Source organism: Nannospalax galili, unplaced genomic scaffold, assembly GCF_000622305.1.
Source record: "Nannospalax galili isolate Female #2095 unplaced genomic scaffold, S.galili_v1.0 scaffold717, whole genome shotgun sequence".
NCBI lineage: Eukaryota > Metazoa > Chordata > Mammalia > Rodentia > Spalacidae > Nannospalax > Nannospalax galili.
The window spans coordinates 1,384,899-1,412,640 of NW_008339763.1; the positions used below are offsets into that span (position 1 = coordinate 1,384,899).

Sequence of the window (27,742 nt, forward strand, 5' to 3'; positions counted from 1 at the left end):
GAAGCAAAGAGCCTGGGGCTGGGCCTGCAGGCAATGAGGTCATCTCCGGGTTATTGATAACTTGAGGACTCTAATGTTCTTGAGCTCTTACTTGGAACAAGCTCCTATTGATTTTTGTTGGTCTTTCCTTGCTTGTAAGACCTTGAAAATTCAATTCAACAAACATTTATTTGTTGACACCCACTATATACCAGGTTCTTCTCTGTGTCCAAGCATGTTAGTTACAGGGCTCAGATGGCACATTCACTTACTTTGGCCACTCAGAACCAGGGGATTCCAGGTAATACAACTTTTCAGATTTATTTTTAAATCATGTGTATGTGTGGGGTATGTACACATAAGAGGGCAGGAAGGCCAGAAGAGGGTGTGGTGTCAGGTTGCTGAAGCTGGTGTTACAGGAGGTTTTAAGCCACTGATGTGGGTGCTGGGAACCAAACTCAAGGTCTTCTGCAAGAACAGCAAGTACTCTTAACCCGCTGAGTCATCTCTCTAGCCCCAATACTTTACTTTGGTTCCTGAGCTCCTGTTTTCTCTCTGGTTGTCTCTGAGATGCTGTTCTTAAAGAGACCTGGAGAGAGAGAGAGAGAGAGAGAGAGAGAGAGAGAGAGAGAGAGAGAGAGAGAGAGGTCTTAGGAGACTTCAACCCTGTTGATTGATGCCTTCATCTTGGGCTTCAAGCATCCAGAGCTGTGACAGAGTAAATGTCTATGATCTAAGACACACAGTGGCTCAGTCCTAGCAAACTAAAGCCCTTACTGCAAGACTGTGGTTAGATCAGAGTTTCCCAAAGGCTCACCTGTCAAAGACTTGATAGCCCACTATGGGGAGGCAAGGCAGCCTTTAAGAGATGGGGTCCAGCCAGGCATTTCGGCATAAGCCTGTAATAGCAGCACTTGTGAGCTGAAACAGGAGGATTGTTAGTTCCAGGCCGGCTGAGGTAGGGCCCGCTGAGAGTACGGAGTGAAACATTGTCTCAAAATGCAAACAAAAAAAGGTAAGGTACAGGGGAAGAATTAAGTCACTGGGGGGTAGTGATAGAGCAGATACAAGGGAAAGAGAGAGATTGAGAAAGGCAGAGAGACAAAAACAGGGACAGAGAAAGCAAGAAGGGGGAGAAGAAAGGCAGGAAGTCAGAGAGGCTGGTGGATGACTTGGCAGACAGACACTTGCCGCCATGCTTGATGATCTGAATTCAATCATTAGGACTGACACGGTGGAAGAAGAAATGGACTCCTGCAGGTTGTCCTCTGACTTCATACAGAGGGTATAAATGTAATAAATCCTTACTAATTTTTAAAATAACACTTTTATTTGAGAATTTCATACAATGTATTTTGATTGTATTCAGACCCCTTCTCCATCTACTCTCAGATCCCCCACATCCCTAACCACCAACCGCCCCTTTGTGTCCTCTATTTTTTTTAAGGCCTATGGAGTCCAGTTTGTGTTCCCCAAATACTCCTGGGTGGGAGTCCATCCTGAAGTGTGGCCAACCTGTCAGCATCTTAAAGAAAACGCCTCTCTCCCTCCCAGCAGCTCTCAGTTGCCAACAGTTCCTCAGCTAGGCCTGGATTCCCACCCCCCGCCCCCCACCCCATGCCCCATGCTGGGATTTTGTCTGGCTTGGGCTTGTGCAGGTGCTCTGCATGCTGTCACAAGTACTGTGGGTTCATATGTGCAACTGCCTTATTGTGTCTGGAAAAACTGTTTTCTTGTAGTCATTTGCCACCTCTGGCTCTTACAGTCTCTGCCTACTCGTCCTCAGTGCTGCCTCACCTTGGGAGGAAGTGGTGTGATATAGGTGTCCCATTTAGTGTGAGCACTCTGCAGTCTCTTAATCTTTACACATTGCCCAGAGGATTTCTGTGTGAATTACTGTCTACTGCAAAAAGAAGTTTTTCAGGTAGGAGTTGAAAGATGCACAGATCTGTGGGTTAGGGTGAGTCCTTAGGGTTTGGTTAGATGCCGTGTCCATTAAAGAGAGCAGTAGTAGTAGGTTCTCCCCACAGCCTGTGACCTGTTCAGCTCCAGGTTCTTGGTCCCAGTAACAGTGCTAGGGATGGGCTCCATATTGTGAATCAGGCCTTAAATTCAGTTTGAAAGTAGCCAGTCACTTCCATAACATTCACACCAGTGGGCATGTCCTGCCAGGCTAGTCTTTTTTTTTTTTTTTTCCCCCCTTTGGTCTTTTTGAGACAGGGTCTCCCTGTAGCCCCAGCTGGCCTGGAACTCACTATATAGACCAGGCTGGCCTTGAACTCATAGAGATCCGCCTGCCTCTGCCTCAGTCTTTTTAGGAAAAAAAAATTTTTTTAAAGATCTTATTGATATGTATGAGTGTTTTGCCTGCATGTATGTAAGCATGCCATATGCATGCTGTACCCATGGAGGTCGGAAGAGGGCATTGGATCCCCTGGAATGGGAGTTACAGGCAGTTGTTAGCTACCATGAGAGTGCTGGGAACTGAGCCCAGGTCTTCTGAAAGAACAGTTAAGTGCAGGCCAGGTGTGGTTGCACATGCCTTTGGTCTCAGCACTCAGGAGGCAGAAGCAGGCAGGTCTCTGCGTTCAAGGCCAGCTGAGGCTACAGGGAGACCCTGTCTCAAAAAGACCAAAAAAAAGAGAAAGGACAGTAAGTGCTCCTAACTGTGGCCCATAGAGTTCACAGTAGGGTAAGATTGATGATTGCTTTTCCCTTCTGGTGGTGTGTGTGGTACCTTGTGGCACTATGGAAGCTAGCCAGTGGAGGTGAGACTTACAGGTCAGTACCAGCTTCATTTCTCCATGTTCTCTGATTCACATATGTAGTGTCTTCAGCAGTAGGGTCTTATTGTCAAGTTCTCAAGGGTAACCAAGAGCAGTGGTAGTAACGGGTATTGTTTGAGGGTCTGTAGGACACCCTTGGCCATTCTTACTGATTTTTTTTTTCTTTTGGTCTTTTTGAGACAGGATCTCCCTAAGCTACAGCTGGCCTGGAACTTACTATGGAGACCAGGCTGGCCTCAAACTCACAGAGATCCTCCTGCCTCTGCCTCCCAAGTGCAGGATTAAAGGTATGTGCCACCATGCTCAGCCTTACTGATTTTTAAAAAAAAAGAAATCAGAGAGACAGGAGGACCTACTGATGGATTGTGATGGCAGGCTGGCTGATGTGAGTCTTCTGGACATTGCTGTGACTTTCCCTTGGCTGGTATCTGCCTCTAAACTCCAGGATCAGAGTAGCCTTGCACTGTCACTCTCAGGGTTACTCAGCCCACTGCACCCCAGGCTCTGCAGGTGTAATCTATACACCCTCCTCTCAAGAGAGATGGCTCAGCAGTCAAGGCCTGTGACTGCTCTTGCAGAGGACCCAGGCTCTGTTTCTAGCCCCCATATATATGGCAGCTAACAACCGTTCATAACTCCAGTTCCTTGGGATTAGACGTCTTCCGGCCTCCATAGACATTGCATGCATGTGATGCACCTACATGCATGCGAAAAATAAAAAGTTTTTTAAAAAACTTATACACGGGCTGGAGAGATGGCTCAGCGGTTAAGAGCACTGACTGCTCTTGCAGAGGACCTGGGTTTGATTCCCAGCACCCACATGGCGGCTAACAACCATCCTTAACTCCAGTTCCAGGGGACTCCAAAGCCCTTTTCTGACCTCCACAGCATTGCATGACACGGGTGCACTCGCATACATGCAGGCAATACCCTTGTACACATAAAATAAAAATAATATATAAAATTAAAAAAAATACACATAAAAAGTTTTTAAAAAAAGAGACCAGCTGGTGTAGACCCTCTGGGGTGGGCTCTTGAGCTCTCAGGAAGGCTCTGACCAGGTGACCCTGAGGCATTCAATGTGAGTGCTGACTTGAAAGCTGTGGTGGAGGCTGTAGCTCTGAGCAACCAGTAGCTCTGAGGCTTTAGTGTCAAGCAGGGACAGTGTGACACTTCTGTGGTGTGGGCATGTGAACTTGTCTTGGCCTTTCCAGAGTCTGTGTTGCTGAGGTGCTACCCTAGGAGGCTGAATTGTGGGAGGTCTGCTTGTAAAAAGCTCCAGTCTACTCGGGGCCACTCAGAGCCCTAAGTTCAGAGCAGGGGCAGGCAAGTGCCCTCAAGGGGCCCTAAGGCAGAGGAAGCTAGGTACAGACTAGAAGGGAGTCAGGCCACCCAGGTAGGTTGGGTTGTGCTCTGTTTAAGGCCCTGTGTCCCATGCCAGAGGGGAGCAGCCATGGGAGGCAGCCCTGTTAGCTTTAATTATCTGGGCAGTTAGAGCTGTATGTTATGAAAGTCTGGCAATTAGGCTCGTTCCTCGAAGCTATGGAGAAACTGCTGGCTATCAAGTGGAAGGGAACTCGGGCAAAACAGATCCCTGCTAATTGCAAGAAACATTCAGCAAGAAAAAGCTGTTGTGGATATCACCCTGCAGAATGTTATGAAAACAGTGATTAAGTACATAAATCTGCCTGGGCATGATGGAGGGAAGGTGTTGGGAGAGGAAGTGTGCTCTCTGGTATGGGCAGGAGCTCTGCCTGCTCTAGCCTCCAAGACCAACCCTGGAGTTTGGAGTCTGGGAAATCTTTGTATGTAGTCTTGCCTGGAAGGTCTCTTAGTTGCCCAGGACTCAGGACTTGGTTTGCCAGACTTCTGACCTCCCTGGGAGCAGTCACTCAGTGTCCACATCCTGCCTCTGATGGCTGTGAGGGTGTTCTGGACTCTCCTGGAGGCCAAACCAGCTACCTCCTGAAGCCTTGGCTGCCAGGCTATTTGGAGTGTGTGTGTGTCTGTCTCTCTGTCTGTCTGTCTGTCTGTCTGTCTCTGTGTATGGTGTATGTGTGTGCATGCACATGCATGTGTGTATGTGTATGCATGGGGTAGGGCTGAGCCTGGTGGTGATGGAGATTTCTCTAACTCCAGAGGACATATACGTGAGGCCAGGGCTTCAAGGGCAGGCAGCCTTGGGCCCCAAGGACTTCCTAGCCCCCTCTCTGCTGACCTCTGCTGACCCATGCCTATGCCTTTGTTTTCTTTTAGCATCCAATGTGCACCTACGGACTCCACCCTCCAGCAAGGTGATCAAGACCCGCTACCGCATCATCAAAAAGACCCCAAGCTCTCCCCTCAGTGCTCCTCCCTTCCCCTTTCCTCTGCCCTCCTGGAGGGCCCGGCGGAGCTCCTCCAGGTAGGAAGACCTTATCTAGACTCCTGCAAGCCTGGCTACTGGGCTAACTGGGCATTGAGGGCTGTAGGCTAGGCCTAAAGGCCGTGGGAACCCATTTCCCCTCAGGGAGCTTCATGGTGTGCAACATCTTGGCTGGCAAACGGCTTAATTTTTTGTTTGTTTAGCAATTTGTATACCAGATATATTGCCAGCCTACTTCTTACCACATATACACACACGTGTGCACGTGTCTTGTACTGTTGTCAGCAAGCCTGCTAGTTGGTAGGACCTCATGCACCACAGATACAGCTGCCCCCAAGACATTTGGTGCACCTACGATGAGCTACCTGTGGGCATCCTTGGGGAGACATTTCTAGTGAGGGAAGCCGGGCCCTGAGCAGCCTGTCTGAAAGCTACCAAGATATTGATTGTCAAGGGAGTGGTGATGAAGGGCTTCCCCCCCCGCCCCCAGACCACCTCACACAACCTTCCCCTGAGAATGCACTGACCTTGCTGTTGTTGTCAGAGAGCAGCAGGGTACGAGTATCCCCTTAGAGGAATGATCTGTGTCTGCCTTCTCAAGGGCCCCCTCTGGGTCCCAGAAGGAGGCTAGTCTTTGGGGACATTGGTCACCACATTTTCTATTTTTTGGTTAGGTGGAGGTGTCCCATCTTCAGGCACAGGGAGGGATGGCATCCCAGTGGGCAGGTCAGTAGCAGAGAGTGGCAGAGCCTGGCTCTTGGGGAGCTGTGGAGTTGGGGACCATGGGTAGGCCTGCCTGCTGGGGGAGCCGCACATCCCAGGGCCTGCTGCCTCCATCCTGCTGCTCTGCCATTAGCCTTGTTGTTGCCCAAATGACTCCAGAACTGAAGCCAACCTCAGAGGTTCACCAGATCATGTGGCAGCTCTGCCTAGCTCTGGGGCCGCAGGCAGGTGAGCTCATTGTTCAAGATCCACTGGCTGCCTCCCTTACCACTGGCCACTCCAGGCTTGGCCCTACAGCCGCCTTTTCTGGAGGCAATAGCTGGAGGTATATTTTAAATTAATTTTACTGCACTTTTTGTAATATTTTTGTTTTAAATAGATTTATAAGCATCTTGGGGGCTATTTCTACAAATTTATGAAGATAATTTTTACTCTCTCGATAAGGTTAAATTTACACCTGCTATTTCCATATTAATTCACATTGCTAAGTGGATCTAATTTTCTTCCGTTCCTCTATCTGGTGAGCATGGCCTTTCCTAATGCAATTTCCCCTTCACTAAATCACTGTGATCGGGAGTCATGATCGAGCTAAATTAACTTAAATTAATTTACTTAATAAGAGCCCCAGATCATCATGAATGAGGTTCAGATTTATTGATTCTCAACTAGTGAGAGCCTCCCCCTCCTGCAGCCAGCATTGGGCCTGCATCCCTCCTGTCCTGTGGCATGGATGGGGGCCCCAGGTGATGTTCCTCAGGGACCTAGCCAGCCTCTCCTCCAGTCTCAGAGAGCCCAGGAGGCTCCAGGTTTGGCTCCAGTAGAGAGCCCTGTAGGAGGGCCCTAATGGGAGGTCACTTGCTAGAAACTTGTGCCCAGGATGAGAGAGTCGTAGAAGAATCTTGGTGGTTGATACAGTCCCAAGGGCCAAGGTCAAGGGGTGAACTGTCTATAGGCGTGTCATGTGGTCTCATGCAGAGACTAGGGTATAAAGAGCAGCAATATCATCTGACCTTGTTTCCCTAAGTTTCCTCTCCTGAAAAGGTGGTACCTGCTGTGGTTTTGTTGTGAGTGTGGATGGGCAGGAGGTAGGGTGAAAACTGCCTTTAGATGGCTCAGGTCTCACAACATGAGTGCCTGAACTGAGTCTACGCCCTGACTGACTGGCTGGCAGTTGTGGGCTCCAAGCCTCAGGGCTCTCCTTGCGCTTAGAGGTCTGGCTTAACCCACCAACATGGACGTACTCCCTGAGGGTATGTGGAGGAGCCCTTCCACTCTCTCCTGACCACTTACCCTGGTCATTTGTAGTCCCTTGCCAGACATTTTGGGGCCCTTCCTTGGTCATGACTTCTGGGCCTTATGGCCAGGGAAGGAATTTTAAGTTTAGGAGTACAGTTCACAGGAGGCCCTCAGAAGAGGACTTCCAGTAGGTTGACCCTCCTGTACCCAAGGTCACCTGTGCCCTGGTGTGACTGCCTGCTCAGCAGAGTGGCTGCCAGCCAGCTCCCTGGCCTGCTGTCAGCTGTATATACTTAGACTTGGCTGATTGAAGCCACATAAAGCCTGTCTCTAGGGCTAGTGACGGAGCTGGCGCCTGCCTCCCTGCTGCCTTTGCCCTGTCAGAGCTAGGGGCTGCAGCGAGTGCTTGGCAGACTTGCCTTACTGCAGCCAACCTTGCAGGCGTCTCAGGTCTCCTTGAGCAATGGGAGGGGTTGGGATGGTGCTGGACCCAGGCTGTCACAGTGTAAGGCTGTCACAGTGTAAGGGCTGCTGCAGTGAAAGGAAAGCAGGGCTGTTCACTGGGACTCACCTTGGATTTATAGCTCTGTCCCCTACCCAGGGATGGAGGACATCCCTGGAGGGGCTGGTGAGAAGTCCCAGCAATCCTGAAAGCCTTGGTGGACAGAGTTGGAGGTTAGTGGACACATGTAGCAGGGTGGCTCAGCATGGGTATAGGGCAGCCCTGCTCACCCTCTGTAGACACTGTGGTTGGGGATTTGATTACTCTAGAGAGGGTGGCAGGCTGAATGACCCTGGGTAAACTACTGCCTGCTTGAGCCTCAGTTTCCTAATCTGCTCTGAAGTAGTGTCTATTCATTCTGGGGTGGTGGAAAGGGAAAAATAGGCAGTGAGTACAATGGCCTGGGCTATGAGTGGCAGGAGATTCTGGAGTCCAGGTGGGTCCGCAAAGGCCCTAGGGGCTGCTCTGAGGAGCAGGCTGCTCTGTTGGCCTCATGCTGAGCAGGGCTTGTCAGTGACTGGGCTCGGCACAGCTCCACCTAACAAGTGGCCTGGTCACATCTCTGCCTTGGAGAGGGTCATCAGGTTTGAGTCTGGTGACGGAGCACAGGACAGGGCCAGTACCTTCAGGGTGTAGAATTGTGAAGACTCGGGGCATGGGAGGGCCAGAGTGTAACTTGTGTTAGTTCTCCTCCATGACATTCTGTGGCCTTCTTTCTATGTTCCTTCCCTTCCTGCCATTCCCTGCTTTGCAGGTCCTTCCAGCCTCACTAGGGGTGTAGGGCAGCCTTGTTCCTACTGTGTGTCAGGAGTCCTCAGAATCCCCCTGCAGCCCCTCCCTGCTTCGCTGGAAAGGCAGGAAGTCCTTGGCACCAAGGGCTGTTAGTGCTGCCTCTTTTCTGGGGAAAGGGCAGACAGTAAGAATCTTGTTCCCTTCTGGGAAGTTCATACACTCCTTCCTTGGAGCCCAGAGTGGCAGTGTGGGGCAGTGCCATCATGTATTATCCCTGAGCATACTCTTTTTTGAAAAAAAAAAATTTTTTTTTTTTTTTGTCTTTTTGAGACAGGGTCTCCCTGTAGTCCCAGCTGACTGAACTCACTATGTAGACCAGGCTGGTCTTGAACTCACAAGGATCTACCTGCCTCTGCCTCCCAAGTGCTGGGATTAAAGGCGTGTGCCACCATGCCCAGCTTGAAAAAAATATTTTTATTTTATGTGTATGAGTGTGTTAAGTGCACCATGTCATGCCATGCCCATGGTGGCCAGAAGAGGGCGCCAGATCCCATTGAACTGTAGTTACAGATGGTTATTAGCTGCCATGTGGATGCTGGTGCTTGAACCTGGGTCCTCTGCAAGAGCAGACAGTGCTCTTAATTGCTGAGCCATCCCTCCAGCCCCCTCTAAGCACACTCTTATAAGGTGATGTTACTTTTAGGTCATGGGAAACTGATAGGCATATACTGATAGAATGCTCACAGGAGGGAAATGGGTTTTCCTGCTGCCGCTGACACTCTCTGGGTTGGACTTGGAGGGACAGAGATGCAGTAGGTCAGCTGGAAGTCAGCCAGCAGCCTCAGATTCTCTTGGTTGGTCAGTGCTTATCTCTTTCCAGACAGGCATGGGTCTTTTGGGTGCTGTCAGCCAGGGTCTCTGAGATGGGCATGCCCATTGAGGCTATGGAGGGTAAGGTTACCTGCTGCCCTGGCAGGTGAATGCATGGAGACCAGGAAAGAATGTGAAGGAACTTCACCCATTCTGGACATGACTGACTTTGAGGGCAGTGTTCATGGTGTCATGCCCATCCTATCTTCCTTGAGTTCTAAGGTAGTGGCTATTGGGTACTGCCCAGCTCTAGGGCTGTGTTATGGACTCCAGCTGCTCTGTTGAATGTGATACTGAGCTCATGCCCCAGGGTTTACTCAGTCCAGGCCCTTGAGAGCCCACTGCACAGGCCGTGCTGGCCTCACCTCAGCCTCCAGGGTAGTCCCTGAGCATCGCATACCACTGCTGTCTTGTGGATCCAAGCCCAGAACCCGCTCAGGTGACCCAAAGGGTGCTGTGCAAGCCCAGGATCCAAGGTGCAGGGGTGGAAGGAAAGTCAGTGGTGGCTCCTAGGAGCTGTCCCAGGATGGCGACACACATCAGCAGGGAGCTTTTTAAAATTTTGTTCCAAGATTTGTGGATTTGCCTATGCCCTCGTGGCTTCTAAGCAAGTTCATTAATCTGAACTGAAACTGAAATGTGACTTATATCCCTAAACTGCCTGTCACTTTTTTTCTTTCTCCAAATTCATTTGACATGAAAGTGCGAAATAAACAGAAGCTGCTGTGCTTAAGCAGATGAATTGGGAAGCTTTTCCATCCCCACTATAAATGGTCCTGTCACAGAGCTGCCGCTTGCTGGGCTGCCTTATTTTTATTTTATTTTGTGTCTGTGCAGTAAATCTTAAGTAATCTCTGTACAGTTTGACGAGGTTTAGGCCAAGATTTTGAAAGGCTCTGAAACACTTCTCCAAAGTGACGTCTCATTAAAGAGGATTCAGCCAAAGATGGGAGGCATCTCCACCGCACGGCTGGTTCCTGTGCTCTATGTGTGTTTCCTTAATGAGCAGGTGTGCCCGCAATCCTGGCTGCCAGCCACCGCCCTGCTCTACCTCCTGCCTGCTCTCTCTGTGTGGGTACTGTCTTGTGACTGCCAGAGCTGCCATAACAAAGTGTCACCCTGCATGTGACCCAGCAGCAGGCATTTGCCTCTCATTTCTGGAGGCCAGAGTCTGAGATTGGGGGCTGGTGAGGGCCCATTGTGGGGGACGTCTTTACACTGTATCTTCACAGGCAGGGAAGAGGAAGAGAGGTCCTGAACTGTCAACCTCTGGAGTCTCTTCATTTAAAGGCCTCTTTGCATCCTGAGGACCTCATCCTCGTGACTTCACTGGACTCTTGACAGCCTCCCAAAGGCTCTACCTCCAAATAACATCTCATAGAGTTAGGGCTGCAACATAGGTGTTTTGAGAGGCACAAGCATTTAGTCCATGAGAGGGTATGTTCTGTTGAGGTCAGCTAGATCTGGAATTCCTGACACTTCCAGAGGCTGTGGTAGTAAGAGTTGACTCCTTACACGAGGCCAAGTCCCCTCTTCTCACCAAGATTGCTTCCATCCTGGCTCGCACCCTGGCTTTGCACTACCCCCTGGCAATGTGCACAGGCCCCACTCAGCTCAGCCCAGGATGGGGTCCCGTTTGCAGGAATGGTCTCAAATGCTAAAGGGACAGTAGGGTTATGTTGGATTAGGCTCCTATAGGGATCCAGGCAACACATTTCCTAGCAGGGATGGTGTGTCAGGAAGCACATGACAGATGAGTCATGTGGTTTCATGGGGAGCTGCTGACAACATTGAGGCCCTGAAATCTGCCCAGAATGGATAGATAGGAGTTGGTCTTCAAGAAGACCCCTCTGGAAGCAGGGCTTGCAGCAGGTAAGGGCAGGGGCAGCACAGGTCACAGCATCAGGGCCTTTTTGTGGCCTGGAGAAGGGTTCAGAATATCTGTTTTGAGGAGAGGCTGGAGGTTGGTGTACAAGGCAGAACCCATAGGTCTTCTCCTGGGCCAGTCCAGGGTGGGGTACCAGAATACGAGCTATTCCTTTCCCACGTGAGAAGCAGCTTGCCAGGGTGGCAGTACTATTGCAAGGCCTCCTTGAAGACCCCCCGCTCCCCTGAGCTGGCCCTGTCTTTGCAAGTGAGCAGTGTTCCTAGTTCTGGTGGTGGAAGGAAAGGGTATGGCCACTCAAGACAGCCCACCTTCTCCTAGGGCAGAATTGGGTCTCCCTAGCTGCCTTCTCAGCCCAGACTCTGCTCTGATCCTAGGGCCTGATGCCCGCGCAGTACTATTGATCTTCAGACTGCCTTGTCCCTCTGTCCCAGAACCCAGAACGACCAAGTCTTCTTCTGTATGTCCTCCCTAAGACCAGGATCATGCTCTGCTGAGTCCCTCAGCATTTGCAGCTTCCTGGTGGACCTGGCTCTGAGGACCCCATCCAGGTGGTTTGTGTGTTGTCAGCAGGACCAAAGGCTCGCCCTTCCTTCCTTCCTTCCTTCTTTTTTTTTTCGATCTTTTTTTGAAACAGGGTCTCCCTGTAGCCCCAGTTGGCCTGGAACTCACTATGTAGACCAGGTTGGCCTCGAACTCACAGAGATCTGCCTGCCAGAGGCTCTTTCTAAAGCAGCTTTGGTGGTTGCATTTAGCCACAGCTCTGTACTCTACTATATCTGGCACTCTTGCATGGGTCCCTCTTAGCGCTGCCCACTTTCCTACAGCATGAGTGTTAGCAGGGGTGGTAATGAAAGAACATAGAGAACCATCAGACAGGACGGTGCTGCATGTAGTGGGTGCAGGGTTTGGAAGTATTGCTGCCTGTCTAGGAGCCACTCCGGCCTCCCTGACTCTTCTTTACCTTGGTGTCAGTATTGGGGATATTGAGGCAAGATCCTGCATACAGCATTACATATATACTAAAGCTGTTGGCCCAGGTTAAGATACTAAACATAGGGGTCTCCTGATTCACCCAAAGCCAGGAGGATGAGAGAGGGGTCACCAAGATTCTGGGGAAACTGGGTCTCTGGTGGGTCAACATATAGGGGTAGTTATGTATATTGGAATTGTTTACCTGGTTTTTGCATGTATTTTGTTGACTATGTGGGTGTTGCAGCGCCAATCAGAGCCCAGCAACAGGTCAACACCTGGCTTCCTGACCTTCTAAGCTCCCTTAAGTGGGTGTCTAGGCAGGCCACAGGTGGGTGAGACCGCTCTTCCTGCTCAGGGCCTGGATCATGGTTAACATGTTCCCTTTCCTAAGATTTTTTGCACTTAATTTCTTTGAATACATCTGAAGTAAGTGCGTACCAACCTTACCTGTAGCCCAGGTGGTTTCTGCCTTGCTCTTTTGTGTGTCAATTGTATGTGATCATCGAAGACTCTGCCTGCCTGGAAGCTGCAGCCTGGGCAGGTCATTGTCCTAGGCTGAGAGGAACGGCAGAACCTGGGCCTAGATCTCAGGCTTCTCTTCAGCGATTATATCTGCTGCTGAGTGGAAGATCATAGGCACATCAGGGACTCCTGGTATTGGCCTACATTGAGAGACCCTGGAGAACCCATGTAGGAGACCAGGGAAATGCTAGTGCAGAGGTTCACAGAGGAGTCTGGCCTCAGGGAATGAATATGGGGCCCTGGAGTGATTACACAGGCCTAAACACAGCAAGCCAGCTACCCTGGCCCAACTCCTTCTTCAGACTGACCATTGATGGGTGTAACATCTGTGTCTGAACTTGATGCACCTACTATCCCACCCAGGGCCCTACAGACCGTAGCACAGCATCTATGCCCTGCTCACTGGAACCTGATGAGGTGGCTTGTAGATGGCTACCAGCAGGTCCAAAAGCCATAGCCAGTGGGCCTGGGCTTGGGGTGGCATTGGCCTAGGACTGCAGCTCTCTCGAGGCTAACCTGTTCCTTGGCTCTGGCCCCAGTGGACCACGGGCTGCCCCTCCTTGCTCTATGTCCCTGGCACCTGGTAAGGGAAGAAAAGAATTGCTCTGTGGATCATGGTTAACACGTTCCCTTTCTTAACTAATTTTTTTGCACTTAATTTCTTTGAGTACCTTTTTATTTTGCTATATTTTGTACTTACAGAAAAGGTGCAGAAATAACATAAAGCTCCCATATACTCTTCACCTAAACCTACTGTCCTGGTTAAGCTGCAGTTGTCGACTTGACACACCTGGGAAGAGGGAGCCTCAGCTGAGGCGTTTCTCCAATGACTTGTTCTGTGACCATGTGTGAGGCATTTCTGGATTGTTGAGTGATGTGAGAAGGCCCAGCCCACTGTGGGTGGTGCCACCCTGGCCCTGCTTTGTAATAGAAAGCAGACTGAGCAGAGGAGCGAGCCAGGAAGCAGCGTTCCTCCATGGTCTGTGCTTCAGTTCCTGTCTCCAGGTTCCTGCCCTGAGTTCCCTCAGTGATGGATTATGGCCTGGGCGTTGTAAGATGAAACAAACCCTTTCCTTTCCAAGTTGCTTTGGTGGTGGTGTTTCATCACAGCAAAGAAAGCAAACTAAGAACACCTGCCAGCTGTTTACATTTTGCCCTGTTTATTGCTTTGCCTTTGTTCCTTTCAAGCTGGTTCTTGAGGGCCTGTCTTTGTGGCCCTGCATCAGCTTATAGGCAGGGGAGACAGCTGAGGCCTTGGTTGGTCTTGGGGTCATGTGTTTGGAGAGTAAAGACCCCAGGTATCTGCTGGAGTATCCCTTCTCTGGGCATGTTTGAGGCGCATTTACTGTACTGGCAGGAATGTTGCAGAGGCTCTGATGTGCCCTTGGGCTGCCAGGGGAGCAGCATGGTCTAGAAGCTTATGGCCACCCTGTGTGCTACAGGGGTACTCTGATCCATTGGTGGGAGATTATGAGGACTTGCCAGAACCCTCTTCGCCATTGAATTGTCACTGAGTCTTCTAGGTGCTTTAGTGACTTGCATTCCCTCCTTCCCTCTGTGTAGGCTGGTGGGACTTCACCTGAAGTACTGACACCTGCCTTTTGTATGTGTCTATTTGTAATGATGTGGTCCTGGACCTATTCTGTTCAATAGGCTACAATGTATTATTTATTTTGGCCCTCAGCCAGTCCTGTCCTTCAGATTGGCCTGGGTTCTTTGGGTGTGGCCTCATTTCTTGGACACTCACTTTTTGTGGAACAAGTACTCCATATTCACCCTGGACTTTCCCTTCCATGGTCCTGGAGTTAGCCACTTCTTTACAAAACCCCGTTCCTTATAGTATGGCAACACTTGCCAGTCTGTGCAGTGTGCAGGCTGGCCTCCTGTGACCATGTGTCAGCAGTGCTGAGGTTCAGGCCTGGGTGAACACGCTTGCCATGTGCCATTGCTTTAGTACCTCCTTGGGTCAGGGAGGAAGGAACTGTGTATCTGTTTGTGCTTACACGTGTACACGCACACACATCACACATTTAATATATCAGGCCCACTCCATCTCCACCTCATGTCTGTGGCTCCTCTCCAACCCTGAGACTCCTCTTCTGATCAGCATCAGTCTCTCTATTCTTTTGTTCAAGCCTGAAATACAAGTTTGATACCTTCCAGTCAACAGCGTGGAGAAGAGCAGAGCTTACTAACTAGAGTTCTGTGTTGCTCATGTCTCTTTAGGTAAAATTTCCATGTGGTGAGATGTAGAAATCTCTTAAGTGTTGGCATCTTAAGTCTTGGCAAAATGCCATACCTGAGCGCTTGCCTCTGTGGAAACACATTCCTGTGCCTTCCCTACGGGGCTCAGCTTCATTCTTCTTCCAGTCTGTGCCCCAAGCCCCGGTGTAGCTCTCATCCAACTTTTCTTATTTTTTATGTGTATGAGTATATTGGTTTGCATGTAGCTTGGTGGACCTGTGTGATGCAGTGCCTGCTGAGGTGAGAAGAGGGTGTTGGATCCCTCGGAACTGGAGTTATAGTTGTTAACTGCCATGTGGGTGCTGGGAATTGAACCCGGGTCCTTTCCAAGAGCAGCCAGTGCCCTTAACCACTGAGCCACCTCTCCAGTCCTTCACCCAACTTTTTTTGAAAAAAACTTATTTATAAAAGGAAGAGTTTATGGACCGGGCATGGTGGCACACGCCTTTAATCCAGCACTTGGGGAGGCAGAGGCAGGTGGATCTCTGTGAGTTCAAGGCCAGCCTGGTCTACATAGTGAGTTCCAGGACAGCTAGGGCTACAGGGAGACCCTGTCTCAAAAAGACCAAAAAAAAAAAAAAAGAGTTTATTTAGCTTACAGTTCCAAAGGGACAAGAATCCATCATGGTGGGGGAGGCATGGCAGCAGAGGTGACTGGAGTAGGAGCAGAAGCTAAGTACTCATATCTTCAAGCAGGCACAGGAAGCAGCGAGTAACTGGAGATCCAATAAGGTTTAAGAACTCTCTGAGCCTGCCCCCAGCGACTTGCTTCTTCCAGTATGGCCATGCCTTCTAAGACCTCCCAAAACAGCACCACCAACTGGGGACATAATGTTCAAATACTTGGAGCCTATGGGGGACATTCTCATTCAAACCACCATGTTCCACTCCCTGGCCCCATAGGCTCATGACCATATAAAATGCGTTTAGTCCAACCTTAAACACCCGTAGTCTTTACTAGTCTCAAAACTATTCAGAAGTCCACAGTGCAAAGTCTCTTCTGAGAGGTGGTCTCTCACTCCGCCCCCCCCCCTTTTTTTCGGTCTTTTTGAGACAGGGTCTCCCTGTAGCACCAGCTGGCCTGGAATTCGATATGTAGACCAGGCTGGCTCAAGCTCAAAGAGATCTGCCTGCGTTTGCCTCCCAAGTGCTGGGATTAAAGGTGTGCGCCATCAGGCCCAGCTTGTTTTGTTTCTTTATTTTATTTTTTAATTTTATCTTATGTGTATTGCCTGCATGTATGTGAGTGCACCCGTGTCGTACAATGCCACGGAGGTCAGAAGAGGGCTTCGGATTCCCCTGGAACTGGAGTTAAGGATGGTTCGTAGCTGCCATGTGGGTGCTGGGAATCGAACCCGGATCCTCTGCGAGAGCAGTCAGTGCTCTTAACCAATGAGCCATCTCTCCAGCCCCTGTTTTGTTTCTTTTTTAAAAATATATTTAATTTTATGTGTATGAGTGTATTGCCTACATGTGTGTAAGTGCACTCATGTCATGCAATGTCTGTGGAGGTCAGAAGAGGGTGTCAGATTCCCCTGGAACTGGAGTTCTGGACAGTTGTTAGTCACTATGTAGGTACTAAGAATCGAACCCGGGTCCTCTGCAAGAGCAACTAGTGCTCTTAACTGCTGGGCCATCTCTCCAGCCCGTTTTTTTTTTTTTTTTAAACGGGCTGGAGAGATGCCCAGTGGTTAAGAGTACTGACTGCTCTCACAGAGGACCCGGGTTCAATTCCCAGCACCCACATGGGGGCTATGAACCATCCTTAACTCCAGTTCCAGGGGAATCTGAAGCCCTGGGTGCACTCACATACATGCATGCAATACACTTGTACATGTAAAATAAAAATAGTAAAATATTTTTGGAAAAACAGTGCTGTGTCTCCTCCTCTCCTTGTTGACTCAGTTTCATGGTTTGGCTGGGCCTGTGGCCACAAGAAACTCTTGGCCTTAGGGGCCCCATTCTTGTGCTTGTCCTCCCTGTCTGGTAGCACCCTTATGTTGCCCCCTGTGTACACACACACACACACACACACACACACACACAGTGTACCTTGCACACACACCTGTCTCGGGCCTGCTCTCTCCCAGCACCACTGTGCTCTAAGCCTTTGTTCCATGCTTATGCCTTAGAGGACATGTCCTGGATCCCATTTCCTGCCAGCTCACACATGTCCCTCCCTATCCTGGTGAGAGACACAGGTCTGAGTGTGTCTGTCTGGCCACAGTCCGTACCCACTTCTGGGCTGTTCACTCTTGTTTCATCTGATGATCTGCAGTGTGAAAACCAGGTGAAGACACCAAGGCAGGACATCACCTGTGGGGCAGCAGTGTGTGTACTCTGTGCAGAAGGAGCTAAGTACGCACCAGGCCTCTGGCCCAGGAGAGGGGTCTTGAGGATGACTCCTGGAGCCTTCATTCCCTCCTGCACGCCCCCCCCCAAGCTTCCCCACGTGGTGCTGAAGCAGGTCTCTTCCGGCAGGTTTTTTAGAATTTTATTTTATGAGAACAGGCGGTTACAGCTCCCCAAGTGCTGTAAAAGTTAATGTGATGGCCTCCCTGCGCCTGTGCTCATTTTTATAATTTTTTATTTTATGAAACAGGACAGGGAGCTTAGTGACTTATTACTATTCATTTCGTTTCAATGCAGTAAATATTGATTCAGTTGGGGGTTTTCAATTTAAACCACTCGGCGATTATATAAAATATTACCGGCCTCTGAAATTATGCTTACCGATCCCTTCGGCTGCTCATTAAGGAAGGAGTGCGATTTTTAGATCCCTCTGCCTTCATCATTCTAATAAATGGGCTGAGATACGTTTTTGCATGGAAGGTGCCACAGAAGTTGCCAGCAGGGGCTTGACAGTGTGGATGGAACTCTTAATACGGAAGTCATTTCAAAGCGTGCCTTGGTTATTTATTTATTTATTTATTTATTTATTTATTTATTTATTTATTCTGTTTGAAGCAGGCAGGCCGGCCTTTGAGCTTGGGCCCTCTGTGGTGCCCGGCTGCAAGGCTGAGTGGTATCCTCCTGAGCCAGACACCTGCTGTGTTCACTGTAGCTGAGGCCCGAGCCCTCCCTCAGCCTTTTGGAGAGGGCTGGGCAGGAGAACCATTTTGTAAGGGTATCAGCTGGGCCCTGTTCAGCACTGAGACAGATATACCTGAGGGACACCCCCTATCCTTGAGGAAGGGAGGGGGCTTTCTCTCAGAGATATTAGAACCCAGTCCTTGCTGATTGGTGGGCCAGAGCCCCTGAGGAGGGAGCTCCTGAGTGCCAGGACCCACCTCGCACTGATGGCTGAGTTGACCACTGTTGTTCTGTCTTTTGCTATTCTGACAAGCAGTGCATGTGCACTGTACTGTGCCCATAATGCCCTCCCTAGACTCTCCTAAGTCTCAGAGCATGAAACCATCCGGGGATTTTACATTTAGATCTGTTCCTTAGCCTGGTCTCTCCACATCTGAATAGACATCTTCTTATGGTGAGTTCCTGGATGGCCCTGTGACCAGTGTAAGCATATTCTAGTTTCCTGAGAGTTCCCCAGGAAACTTCAGGGCCCCTGTGCTCCTAGGTTGGAGTAGAGCTTGAGTTATTCCTCAACTGCTTCTCAAGGTCTGGAGAAAGAGGGCAGGGCTGTAACCTATAGGCTCTTCTTCCCTCCAGGGTCACACCCTGATGGTGGCCCCTCCAACACTACCACTGCTGCTTCTGCAGGCTGTCTGGGCTGCTGGCATGGAGATAAGACGCACCTAGGCTAGAGTGTGATGAGGTTGTCTGGGGGTGACAGGGAAAGGGTATGGCCAGGGCCAGGAGGTACCTAGACAGGTCAGCTCAGGGTCTTGGAGTGGCCCCGTGTTGAGGCCCTGTAGGACAGAGGCGTGGCAGGGTAGGCAGAGACCCCATCCTCTCCATTTCATGATGTGAACTCCTCTGCCTCACTGGACCGTCCAGACTCCCTTTGTCCCTCCAGTGCAGTACTGAAGGTCGACAGACCAGCCGGAGCACACCTGGAGTGGTAGGGCAGCAAGTGGTAGGGCTGAGGCTAGCACATCCTCCTGCTCCAGGTTCTGCACTGATGCCCCATGTCTGTCCCCTGCTGACCTCTGTGGCGTCTGTCTCTTCAGTCCCTCTCAGTTCAGTGTGCTCTGTGCCTGCCTGTTCCACGTGTGTCTGACTTTTCTTTCTTCTTCCTCTTTATCCTGTCCCTCTGTGGCATGCCCTCTCCGCCTTCACTCCTGACTCTTTGTGTCAAGCTGTGTCTGACACACATGTGGGAGGGGATGCTTCCTAGGGCATGTTGTCAGGCATGAGCAGGATGAGGGCTTCCCAGTAGAGGAGTGAGAGCTGTGCATGGGGTCCACAGCCCCAGACAGTGCTCCCTGGAGTGCAAGCCTGAGGGACAATCCGAGTGGGCACCTGCTGCTCCTCCAATCTGCTTTGAAGCTCAGGCCCTCGAGAAACCTTGCAGCCCAGCATATTCCCTGCCTCCCTTCCAGTTGGCTAACTCTGGCCCAGTCCACCCCAGCTTTGCTGCACGTGGATGTCTCTCTTAGGTTAGGAGGTTGCAGAAGGCCAGGGCACTGAGGGTAAGGGGATCCTCTGTGTACCCACTGAGACATTGATGGCTCCCAGATCAGGGCTGGCTCTAAGGCCCTGGTTGCCTCCTCCTGTTTGTGAGCCCCATATGGCAGAATTTGGCCTGTAGGGTGTAAAAGTGATCTCTTTGCCCTTCTTGTTGGTGTGTGTGACTGAAATCCTGTCCTGTGTGACAGGTCTATGGTGAGGACCATCACAATCAGGCAGGTATGATTTCACCCCGTCCTGGCTTGTAGATGGCTGTTCCTGTCCCTTTTATGGGTAAATCCTGAGGGGTAGGACCCAGAAGGACACTGCCAAAACATAACCATAGACCGACCACATCATGAGGTGTGTGATGACGTAGCTGGAGGACGCAGCCCACTCAGAAGGACTACAGGCTTCTCCCTGAGCCTGGGAAGCACATGTATTGACCTGTGTGTGGCTGTAGTTGCTGTCTGAGCCCTGTGGGTGAGGGGAAGTCATGGAAAGTCCTGAACTGTACACACAGAAGAAACTGGAGATGCCACCTGACTGAGAAAGACAAAATGTCCTTGTCACTCAGTGTCACCTAGGTACCTTACATCATTAAGTGCTCTTTTAAATACCCCTTTTGCCCTGGTTTTAAAGGTGGTAGTAAAGTGTCATTCAGATAATCAATACTATATCTGTCTCCCCATATATCAGTCTGCCAGCTGATACTACCTCCAAAATATTCATTTCTCAGGGCTGGGCCTGGTGATGGGCTAGTGGGAAGTGGTAGTCTTACCCCAGAGTGTGGCGTTTCAGGAACAGGCTCCTGTCGTGGCTGCTGTCTAGAGGGGTCATACTGTGGCCTGGGCTCCCTGCCAGGTGTTCACTTGGAGTCCAGGTAGACTCACCCAAGGACCCCACTGTGCCATGCTGAGGAGGAAGGTGTCGAGGGTTGGCGTCTCTGTCATCACAGTGTCAGGGAATGTGGACTCTCGAGGTTGGGGTGAGGTCCCTTCTTTGACCTCTGTCCCACCTGCCTTCCTAACCTCCCATCTACATTTATCCCTTATATCACTCTGTTCTCAGAGATAAGAGGGTGATGCTCTGTTTCTACCCTGAGCCTAGAGCACAGGCCCTTGATAGGTGGGTCTCTGTAACCCCTGTGGGGCTGCCTGCTCTTAAGTTCTGTGGTTCTCCACATCATCTTTTCCTGCCTTGCATCTGCTGAAGCTTTTAGAGGTCTCAGTGCTTCAGGTCCATCTGGGACAGCTGAGGCTCATGGGGCCCTGAGGGGTGTTTTGCTGGTAATGTTGACCTGATGTATGGATTCAGTTGCAGTTTGAGAGACCTCTGTGTATCAGGAGCAGGCCCAGGTACTCTGGCCAACCTGCAGGTGGGTGGGCAAGTTGGGACCCCAGCTCCTGCTGGGCCACTGCCAGCACCAGGCCAGGCTTTTGCTGGCTTTCCCCGAGTCAGCAGGGTGCCTGTGGCTGCCCGCCTCTCTCTAGAGCTGCAGCCCCCCTGTGTAATTTGCGGTGGGATGTCTGTTAAGATTGCGTCCACTTCCCAAGTCAGCACTTAATTGGCAAGGCGCTTGATTTAACAGCGTGGGAGCCTCCACCGGAAAAATGGCTTGAATAAATCTCTGCCTGACGCCAGAAAATAGATATAATCTCAGCATTAACTACATTAATAGTAGCAGGAGCTGAATTAAGAAAGCCATAAAGCATAGGCAGGGAGCATAAATTATGGTCCCTCCTCCCCTGCACATTTGGGTCAGGGAGGTGGGCTTGGGCGGGACAGGGGCTTAACTGCAGGTCCCACCTCCTGGTGATCTGAGCAGGAACCTGAGCAGGAGCTGGAGGGGTGGCTCTGACCTGGTGTGACCTGTGGGTCTGTTTCCTGCAAAGGTCCCAGCTGCAGGGAGGTTAGCTGTGTGGTCCAGCCCTCCCTTCTTGGCTCTTGCTTGTGCTAGGCCTGAGTAATCCTAGCAGGGTAGGCCCTGGTCAGCAGTACCACTGGGTGCTAGAATAGCCCGTTTGTCATCAGCTGGAGTGGCAGAGCAGGATTAGATTCTGTTTGGGGCACTGATTCCAAGCCCCATGCTTGTCCTCCATTCTTGGAGGAGGCCATGTCCGCTTGCTGGTTGGGCAGACATCACCTGATCACTGTCTGGGCCCCTCAAGCCTGACCATGAGTTCACCACTTTTCATTATTGTGCCTTGGTCCTCCCCAGGGGGCTCTCATCTGATGACAGTGACTTTGGCCAGGGCAAGTACCATTGGCTGGGCTACTGCATGGGTCTGGTACAGGGGTTACTAAATGTAGGGAGAGCCAGGGTGGACATGTCCTACAGGTGGAATTGCTTGCTGCTCTGCCCTGTCTGTCAGGAACGTGGACACCTCTGGGGTTTCGGTTTGGTTCTTCGATCCAACATTGTTGGCTTATTGTTTCCTTGCCTCAGGCTTGGCTGTCTCTCTGGGACCCCTCGGCCCTTTTGAGGGTTCAGGGTGTTGCTTTTGTCACTTTCCTCATTCCAGTTCTGCCTTTCTCTTTAAGAACACTTGCTAAAAGTTCATATCTGTGTGTGCCGTGAAGTCTGTATTTTCCTCTTAAAATTCCAGCACGCCAGAGTGCCCCACCCCCAACCCCTTACGACCTCCCTGATCTCCTTGGGTCTGTCCTGAGCTTCCTGGTAATGAAAACATATAGCAGGCCCTACAGAGTTCCTTTTGTTTGTCACTTGCTATGGATTAGATTGTGTCCCATTGGAATTCATAAGGTGAAGCCCTGACCCTCATGCTGGCCATACTTGGAGAGGAGATCTCCAGGAGAGAGTGAGGTTAACTGGGGTCATACATATTCAGTCCTAATCTGGTCTGATTGGCACCATATAAGAGGAACAGACACAGATACACCTGGAGGAAAGCCAGGTGAGAGGAGTGGGGAAGGCACCGTCTGCAGCCAGGAGAGCCAAGGCCAGGAAGGAGGCCAGCCTCAGGAAGAGGCTTGTCTCTGCTGTTGATGCGCCCATGCTATGGGGGGCAGCCCAAGCTGGGCAGCTTGCCCTTGGTCCTCAGGCTGGCTGTCCATGGTACTGTGTGTGGCAATGGCTCCTGCTTTCTCCCACAGCTTGTCCATTTTGCTATTGGTGAGCATCTGGGTTACTTCCTGCCTGAGCATCTGCCCAGCCTTGGGCAGGCCCTCAGCCTTGTTGGGCCTGTCCCTGGGTGGCAGGGAGTTCTGCCTGTTGGTGGGCGCTGAAGTAGTAGAAGAGACAGCTCGATTTCCATGCAGTCACCCAGGTTGCACCCAGCTACAGTATAAGTGCTGCAGTTGTCCAATGGCTTCTGCCAGGTCTCCCATGAGTCCCAGGGATTGAACTCAGGCTGTCAGGCTTGATGGGCAAGTACCTTAACCCACTGAGCCATCTTGTCAGCCTCCTCATTGAGGTTCTAATTTGTACATCCTGATGAGTAAATGATGCTGAGCATCTTCCAACACTTAGCACTCTGTGGTTGTGCCTTTTTATTGATTTGCTAGACTTCTGTATATATCGTGGATCATTCTTCTCCTAGACATCTTGTTATATTCTAGGGCTTCCTTTTGGTATTGCTGGAGATGAACCCAGGATCTTGGACCTATCAGGCAAGTGCGCTGCTGCTGAGCTACACCACAGTGCTAGGGTTTGCTTTTTGAGACACGATCTCCCTTGTAGCTCCAGCTGGCCTGGGACTCACTATTTAGATCAGGCTGGCCTTGAATTCACAGAGATCCTCCTGCCTCTGTGTCCTGAGTGCTGGGAAGAAAGGCGTGCGTCACCGCGTCTGGCTCAGTCTTCTTTTAATGTTCTTTGTATCCTACTTAAGCATTTGCTTATTCAAAGTCATATTTTCTTCTAGAACCTTGGAAAAGTCCTGTTTAAGTCCTTCTTGAGCTGAGTTTTATTTGCAGCCTGAGGTGGGGTGGGTTAGGCTTCTTTTGTCTCCCAAAGGTCATAAAAAGGAGCTCCCTTAACTTCTTGTCCAAGTATATGGGTGTCAGCTCACCAGACCCTCAGATACTGTAGTTGTTTTTAGATGTCTCATTCCTTTTTTGGGGGGGGTCTCCCTGTGGCCCCGCTGGCCTTAAAGGGGTGCACCGAGATGCCTGGCTTTTTTTTTTTTTTTTTTTTTTTTGGTCTTTTTGAGACATGGTTCCCCTGTGGCCCAGCTAGCCTGGAACTCTCTATGTAGACCAGGCTGGCCTTGAACTCATAGAGATCCACCTGCCTCTGCCTCCCAAGTGCTGGGATTAAAGGTGTGTGCCACCACACCTGGCCTTTGTTTCTTTTTTTAAAAAAATTTCTAAGGGGCTGGAGAGATGGCTCAGCGGTTAAGAGCACTGACTGCTCTTGCAGAAGACCTGGGTTCGATTCCCAGCACCCACATGGCGTCTACGAACCGTCCTTAACTCCAGTTCCGGGGGAATCCAAAGCTCTTTTCTGACCTCCGAGGCATTGCACAACACGGGTGCACTCATATACATGCAGCCAGTACACTCATACATATGAAATGAAAGTAATAAATAAAATATTTAAAAATTTTTTAAAATTAATTTTCTGGGCATTTCATGCAACATATTTTGATCATATTCAGCTTAACTCCTCCCAGATTCCTCCTCTCCCCCTTCCTTCCTGTCCTTTTTTTTTTCCTTAATTTAATGACACATGGACTCCAGTTTGTGCTACCCACATACTCCTGGGTGTGAGCCATGCTCTGGCTTGTGGTCACCTGCCAGGAGTCACACCCTGCAGAACACGGATTCTCTCCCAGAAGCCATCAGCTGTCCATAGCTCCTCAGGGATGGGGACTCATGAACCCTTCCCACTCCATTGTGCAGTGTTGACTGGCTCAGTCTTGTGCATGCAGTCACAGCTGCTGTGAGTTCATGAGTGCAGCAGCCTGTCATGTCCAAAAGATACTGTTTTGCTCCATCCTCTCTGACCTATGACTCTTAGTTTCCATCCCCTCTTCTGCATTGGTCCCTGAGCCTTGGGGGAGGGTGTGTGGTACTGTCCACTTCTGGCTGAGCCCTCCACAGTCACTTGTTCTCTGCACTTTGACCAGTTGTGGGTATCTGCACTCACCACCATCCCATCCACCTTGCACGGAGAAGCTTCTGTGAGGTGAGAGCTGCGCTAATCTGCAGGTGGATGACGCTCAATGGCCTCCTCATTCTTTTATTATCATTCTTATTTTATGTGTATGAGAGTGTTGCCTGCATGTAGCTAGGTGCACCCGTGTCATGCAATGCCCACAGAGGTCAGAAGAGGGTGTCGGATCCCTAGAACTGGAGTTAGGACTGTTGTTAGCTGCCTTGTAGGTGCTGGGAATCGAACATTTACTTCATAATTAGCTACCCATTCATCCTAGTAATTCTAATGAACTTTTGTTGTTGAGCCTTGTGGTCTGTTCCTTGGTATTAGTATAGATGTCACTTTTTGGCAAGGCTTTCCCAAAGGTTGGGAGAGGAATGTTGCTGTGAGTCTACTTAGCATCAAGACTCGTGGGTACCTGAGGTCCCAGCCAACACATGGGCTGACAACATGGAAAACCTGGGTTGTTTCCAAGTACAGAAGATCAAGAGCACTGCCTGGGGTATACATCAGCCAGAACTGCCAGGGACAGCTGTACTGGCCACGCAGCAGGCCTCAGCCCCTTTACCCATATTGCTGAACTCTACACTCCGAGTGGGGCCATTAAGGCCTTGCAATACCTGTTTTTTGCAGCTTACATACAAAACACCAATAGCTTCAGCTAAAATGGATTTTTAAAAGTGTCATTTTATGGAGAATTTTACTTTCCATCTTGTTGTTTATTAGGCTCTTAAAGGGAAAGCTTGTAATGCATCCATTGATCGAAATACCAATTGAATAGACGTGAGCACATAAAGCACATAAAGTCGCCCAGCCCTCATATTGGGGCAGCAGCATCTGTAATGGAGGCATTGCGATTAGCATCGTCCACCACCACTGGGCTGGGCTGGCAAGGGGCGCCGCTGATTCATTGTTGTTCATTAATAGGAGAGACAAGGTGGGGTGAGATCCCTCAGGAACAAGCAGCACCCTAAGAGTCCTTGGGTGACACAGCAGAGCCCTGCCGGGAACACTGCTAGGCTGCCCCCCATAGGTCAGCCTAGAGCCCTAGTGAGCCCACTCTTCCTCCATCCCTTCACCAACAGCAGCCACCCACTTGGCAGGTTGCCTTGCCTGCCCCTTGACCTTCTTTCCCCTTTAGCAGCGCACATGCTCAGCTTCTCCGTGCGCATTCCCACTCTCAGTGTGGCCTGATGGGACAAGGTGGCCCTTTCCCTTTGCACATTGTCCCTACATCCCAGGGATGTTGAATCTGCTTCTCATCTCTGCTCTGCCTATCCTGGTATTCCTGCTAGGCTTCTTCCCAGAAGGACTGTCTCCATCCTGAGAACCTGAGACACTGTGTTGTCCAGGTCAGTGGGCTAAGCCTGTTGAGTGAAGGCCCTGTCCCTCAGAGCGTGTCAAGTGCTTCCCTGCCCAGGCTCTGCAGGTACTGAAGACTTTGGGTAGGACCAGCACTGCAGGGAGGAGTGTTCATACTGGCTGGAACCCGCACCAGCATGCTCATGTACCTGCGCACACATAGGTGCACACACTAGCTCACCCTCCGAGATGAAAGGCCGGGGTGGGGTGGTCGGCATTTCTGGTGGAAAGCCCGGCTAAGCAGTTTAGTGCCTGTCACGGCGGCTCCGCCTGACCTACTTGGGATTCGCCGTGCAAGCGGCCTCTTCTGCTGACTACGCAGTATCGCTAGCTCAGCTCCAAGCTTCAAAACCCATGCTCCATTTCCTGAAAAATGCTTCCCTGGTTGTTTTCTCTGCTCCCTAGCTGGCCTGCCCATCTCCTGCACTGTCACCACAAGCTAGGGCAGCCTGGCTCCATGCACTGCCCATCTCTGGCTGGCAGTGTCCGGGTCACCATCTACCCTCATATGTCCTCTGACCCTCCTCTCTTTGCCCAGCCCACTGTTCCCTTTGAGCTCAGCTTTTGATGCCCAGCTGACTACCTTGTTACAAGAGCTCCCTGCCCCATCCAGCAAGCCCTTGTTCTGTCTCCCACTGCCCCTGCCTGTAACTCATGAAAAGCTTCAGAAACCTACCCCGATCCTTGCCCCTCCTGAGAGGTCCTAGGAATCTCAAACACCCACACCCCTGCTCCCATCTGGCATGTGTCCATTAGCACAGATTTACAGAGCTGCCTGCGTGCCACACGGTATGAGCCCTGGCTTCTGAGCTCTGGATGACAGACTAGTGACTAGGTAGAGCCCATGCCTTTCCTGGACTGGGAATGTCTCCCTCTCATTGGGGACTGAGGAAGGTTTCCCCAAGGACATGATGCCTGAGCCTGGACCAGATGAGTCATGTCTTCAGACAGACAGAGGTCCAGTGCCGGGGGCATCATGCTTCATAGGTTCTAGAATTTTTCAGGGTAATTGGAATTCTGAACTAGAGAGAGGAATGGAGGCAGATGACCAGCGAGGACCTGAGAGCCCAGCCCGTGGACTCCGCAGCACAGTCACAGTGAAAAAACTGACTACCGGGTTTGGAGGGACTTTATCAGTTATGTAGTTTCAGTTCAATGGTCAGGGCAAAGTGGATGAAGGAACATCCCCATCCTAAACCAGTGAGAAACTGGGCTGACTAGAGTATCAGCAGAGACAAGTGGGTGAGTCCTGACCTGGAGGGGAGATAGCAAGGCCTTGTTTCTGAGAGATCTATGTGTGGGAGGCAGAGGGTCCTGGGGAGAGAGGACAGACTAGGAGAGGGTGGATCTGGGCAGAGGGTATATGTGGATAGCAACTGTACACCTGGACCTTCATACTGAGGGCACAGGATAAGCATGGACTTTTATTTGTTTCTTGTTGGGAAGTGTGTTCACGTGCCCACATGCGCTATCCAGACACAAGGAAACCTCCACCTTTCTTTTGGTTTTGATTTTTTTGAGACAGCCTCACTAATGTAGCATGGCTGACCCGGAACTCTATGTAGACCAACTTGCAGAGATCCACCTGCCTCTGTCTCCTGAGTGTTGGGATTAAGGAGTGTGCCGCCACACCCAGCCTGTCTTACTTTTTGAGACAAGGTCCTTCACTGGCCTAGGTAGAGCTCACCAAGTAGGCTAAGCTAGTTAGCCAGTGAGCCCCAGGAATTTGCCTCTTTCTGCCTCCCCAGTGCTGATACTACAGGTACGCCACCACACCTGGCTTTTTACATGTGCTCTGGAGGTCCTCATGTTTGTATAACAAGCACTTCACCAGCAGAGCCATCTCCCCAGCCCCATTGTTTTTTTTAAC

At 50.6% G+C, this 27,742-nt stretch overlaps 1 protein-coding gene across 3 annotated transcripts in view; it reads left to right on the top strand.

The window, feature by feature from the left end:
- Zc3h3 (zinc finger CCCH-type containing 3) overlaps positions 1–27,742 on the top strand; it is a 101,793-nt gene that overhangs the window by 29,308 nt on the left and 44,743 nt on the right. For all 3 annotated transcript variants that reach the window (XR_003849769.1, XM_029564234.1, XM_008834527.3), the window contains exon 4: positions 5,022–5,169. Coding sequence is in view for 2 of the 3 variants with exons in the window: in XM_029564234.1 (XP_029420094.1) it covers positions 5,022–5,169 (148 nt within the window). In the remaining variant the exon portion in view is untranslated. The remainder of the gene's footprint in view (positions 1–5,021; positions 5,170–27,742) is intronic.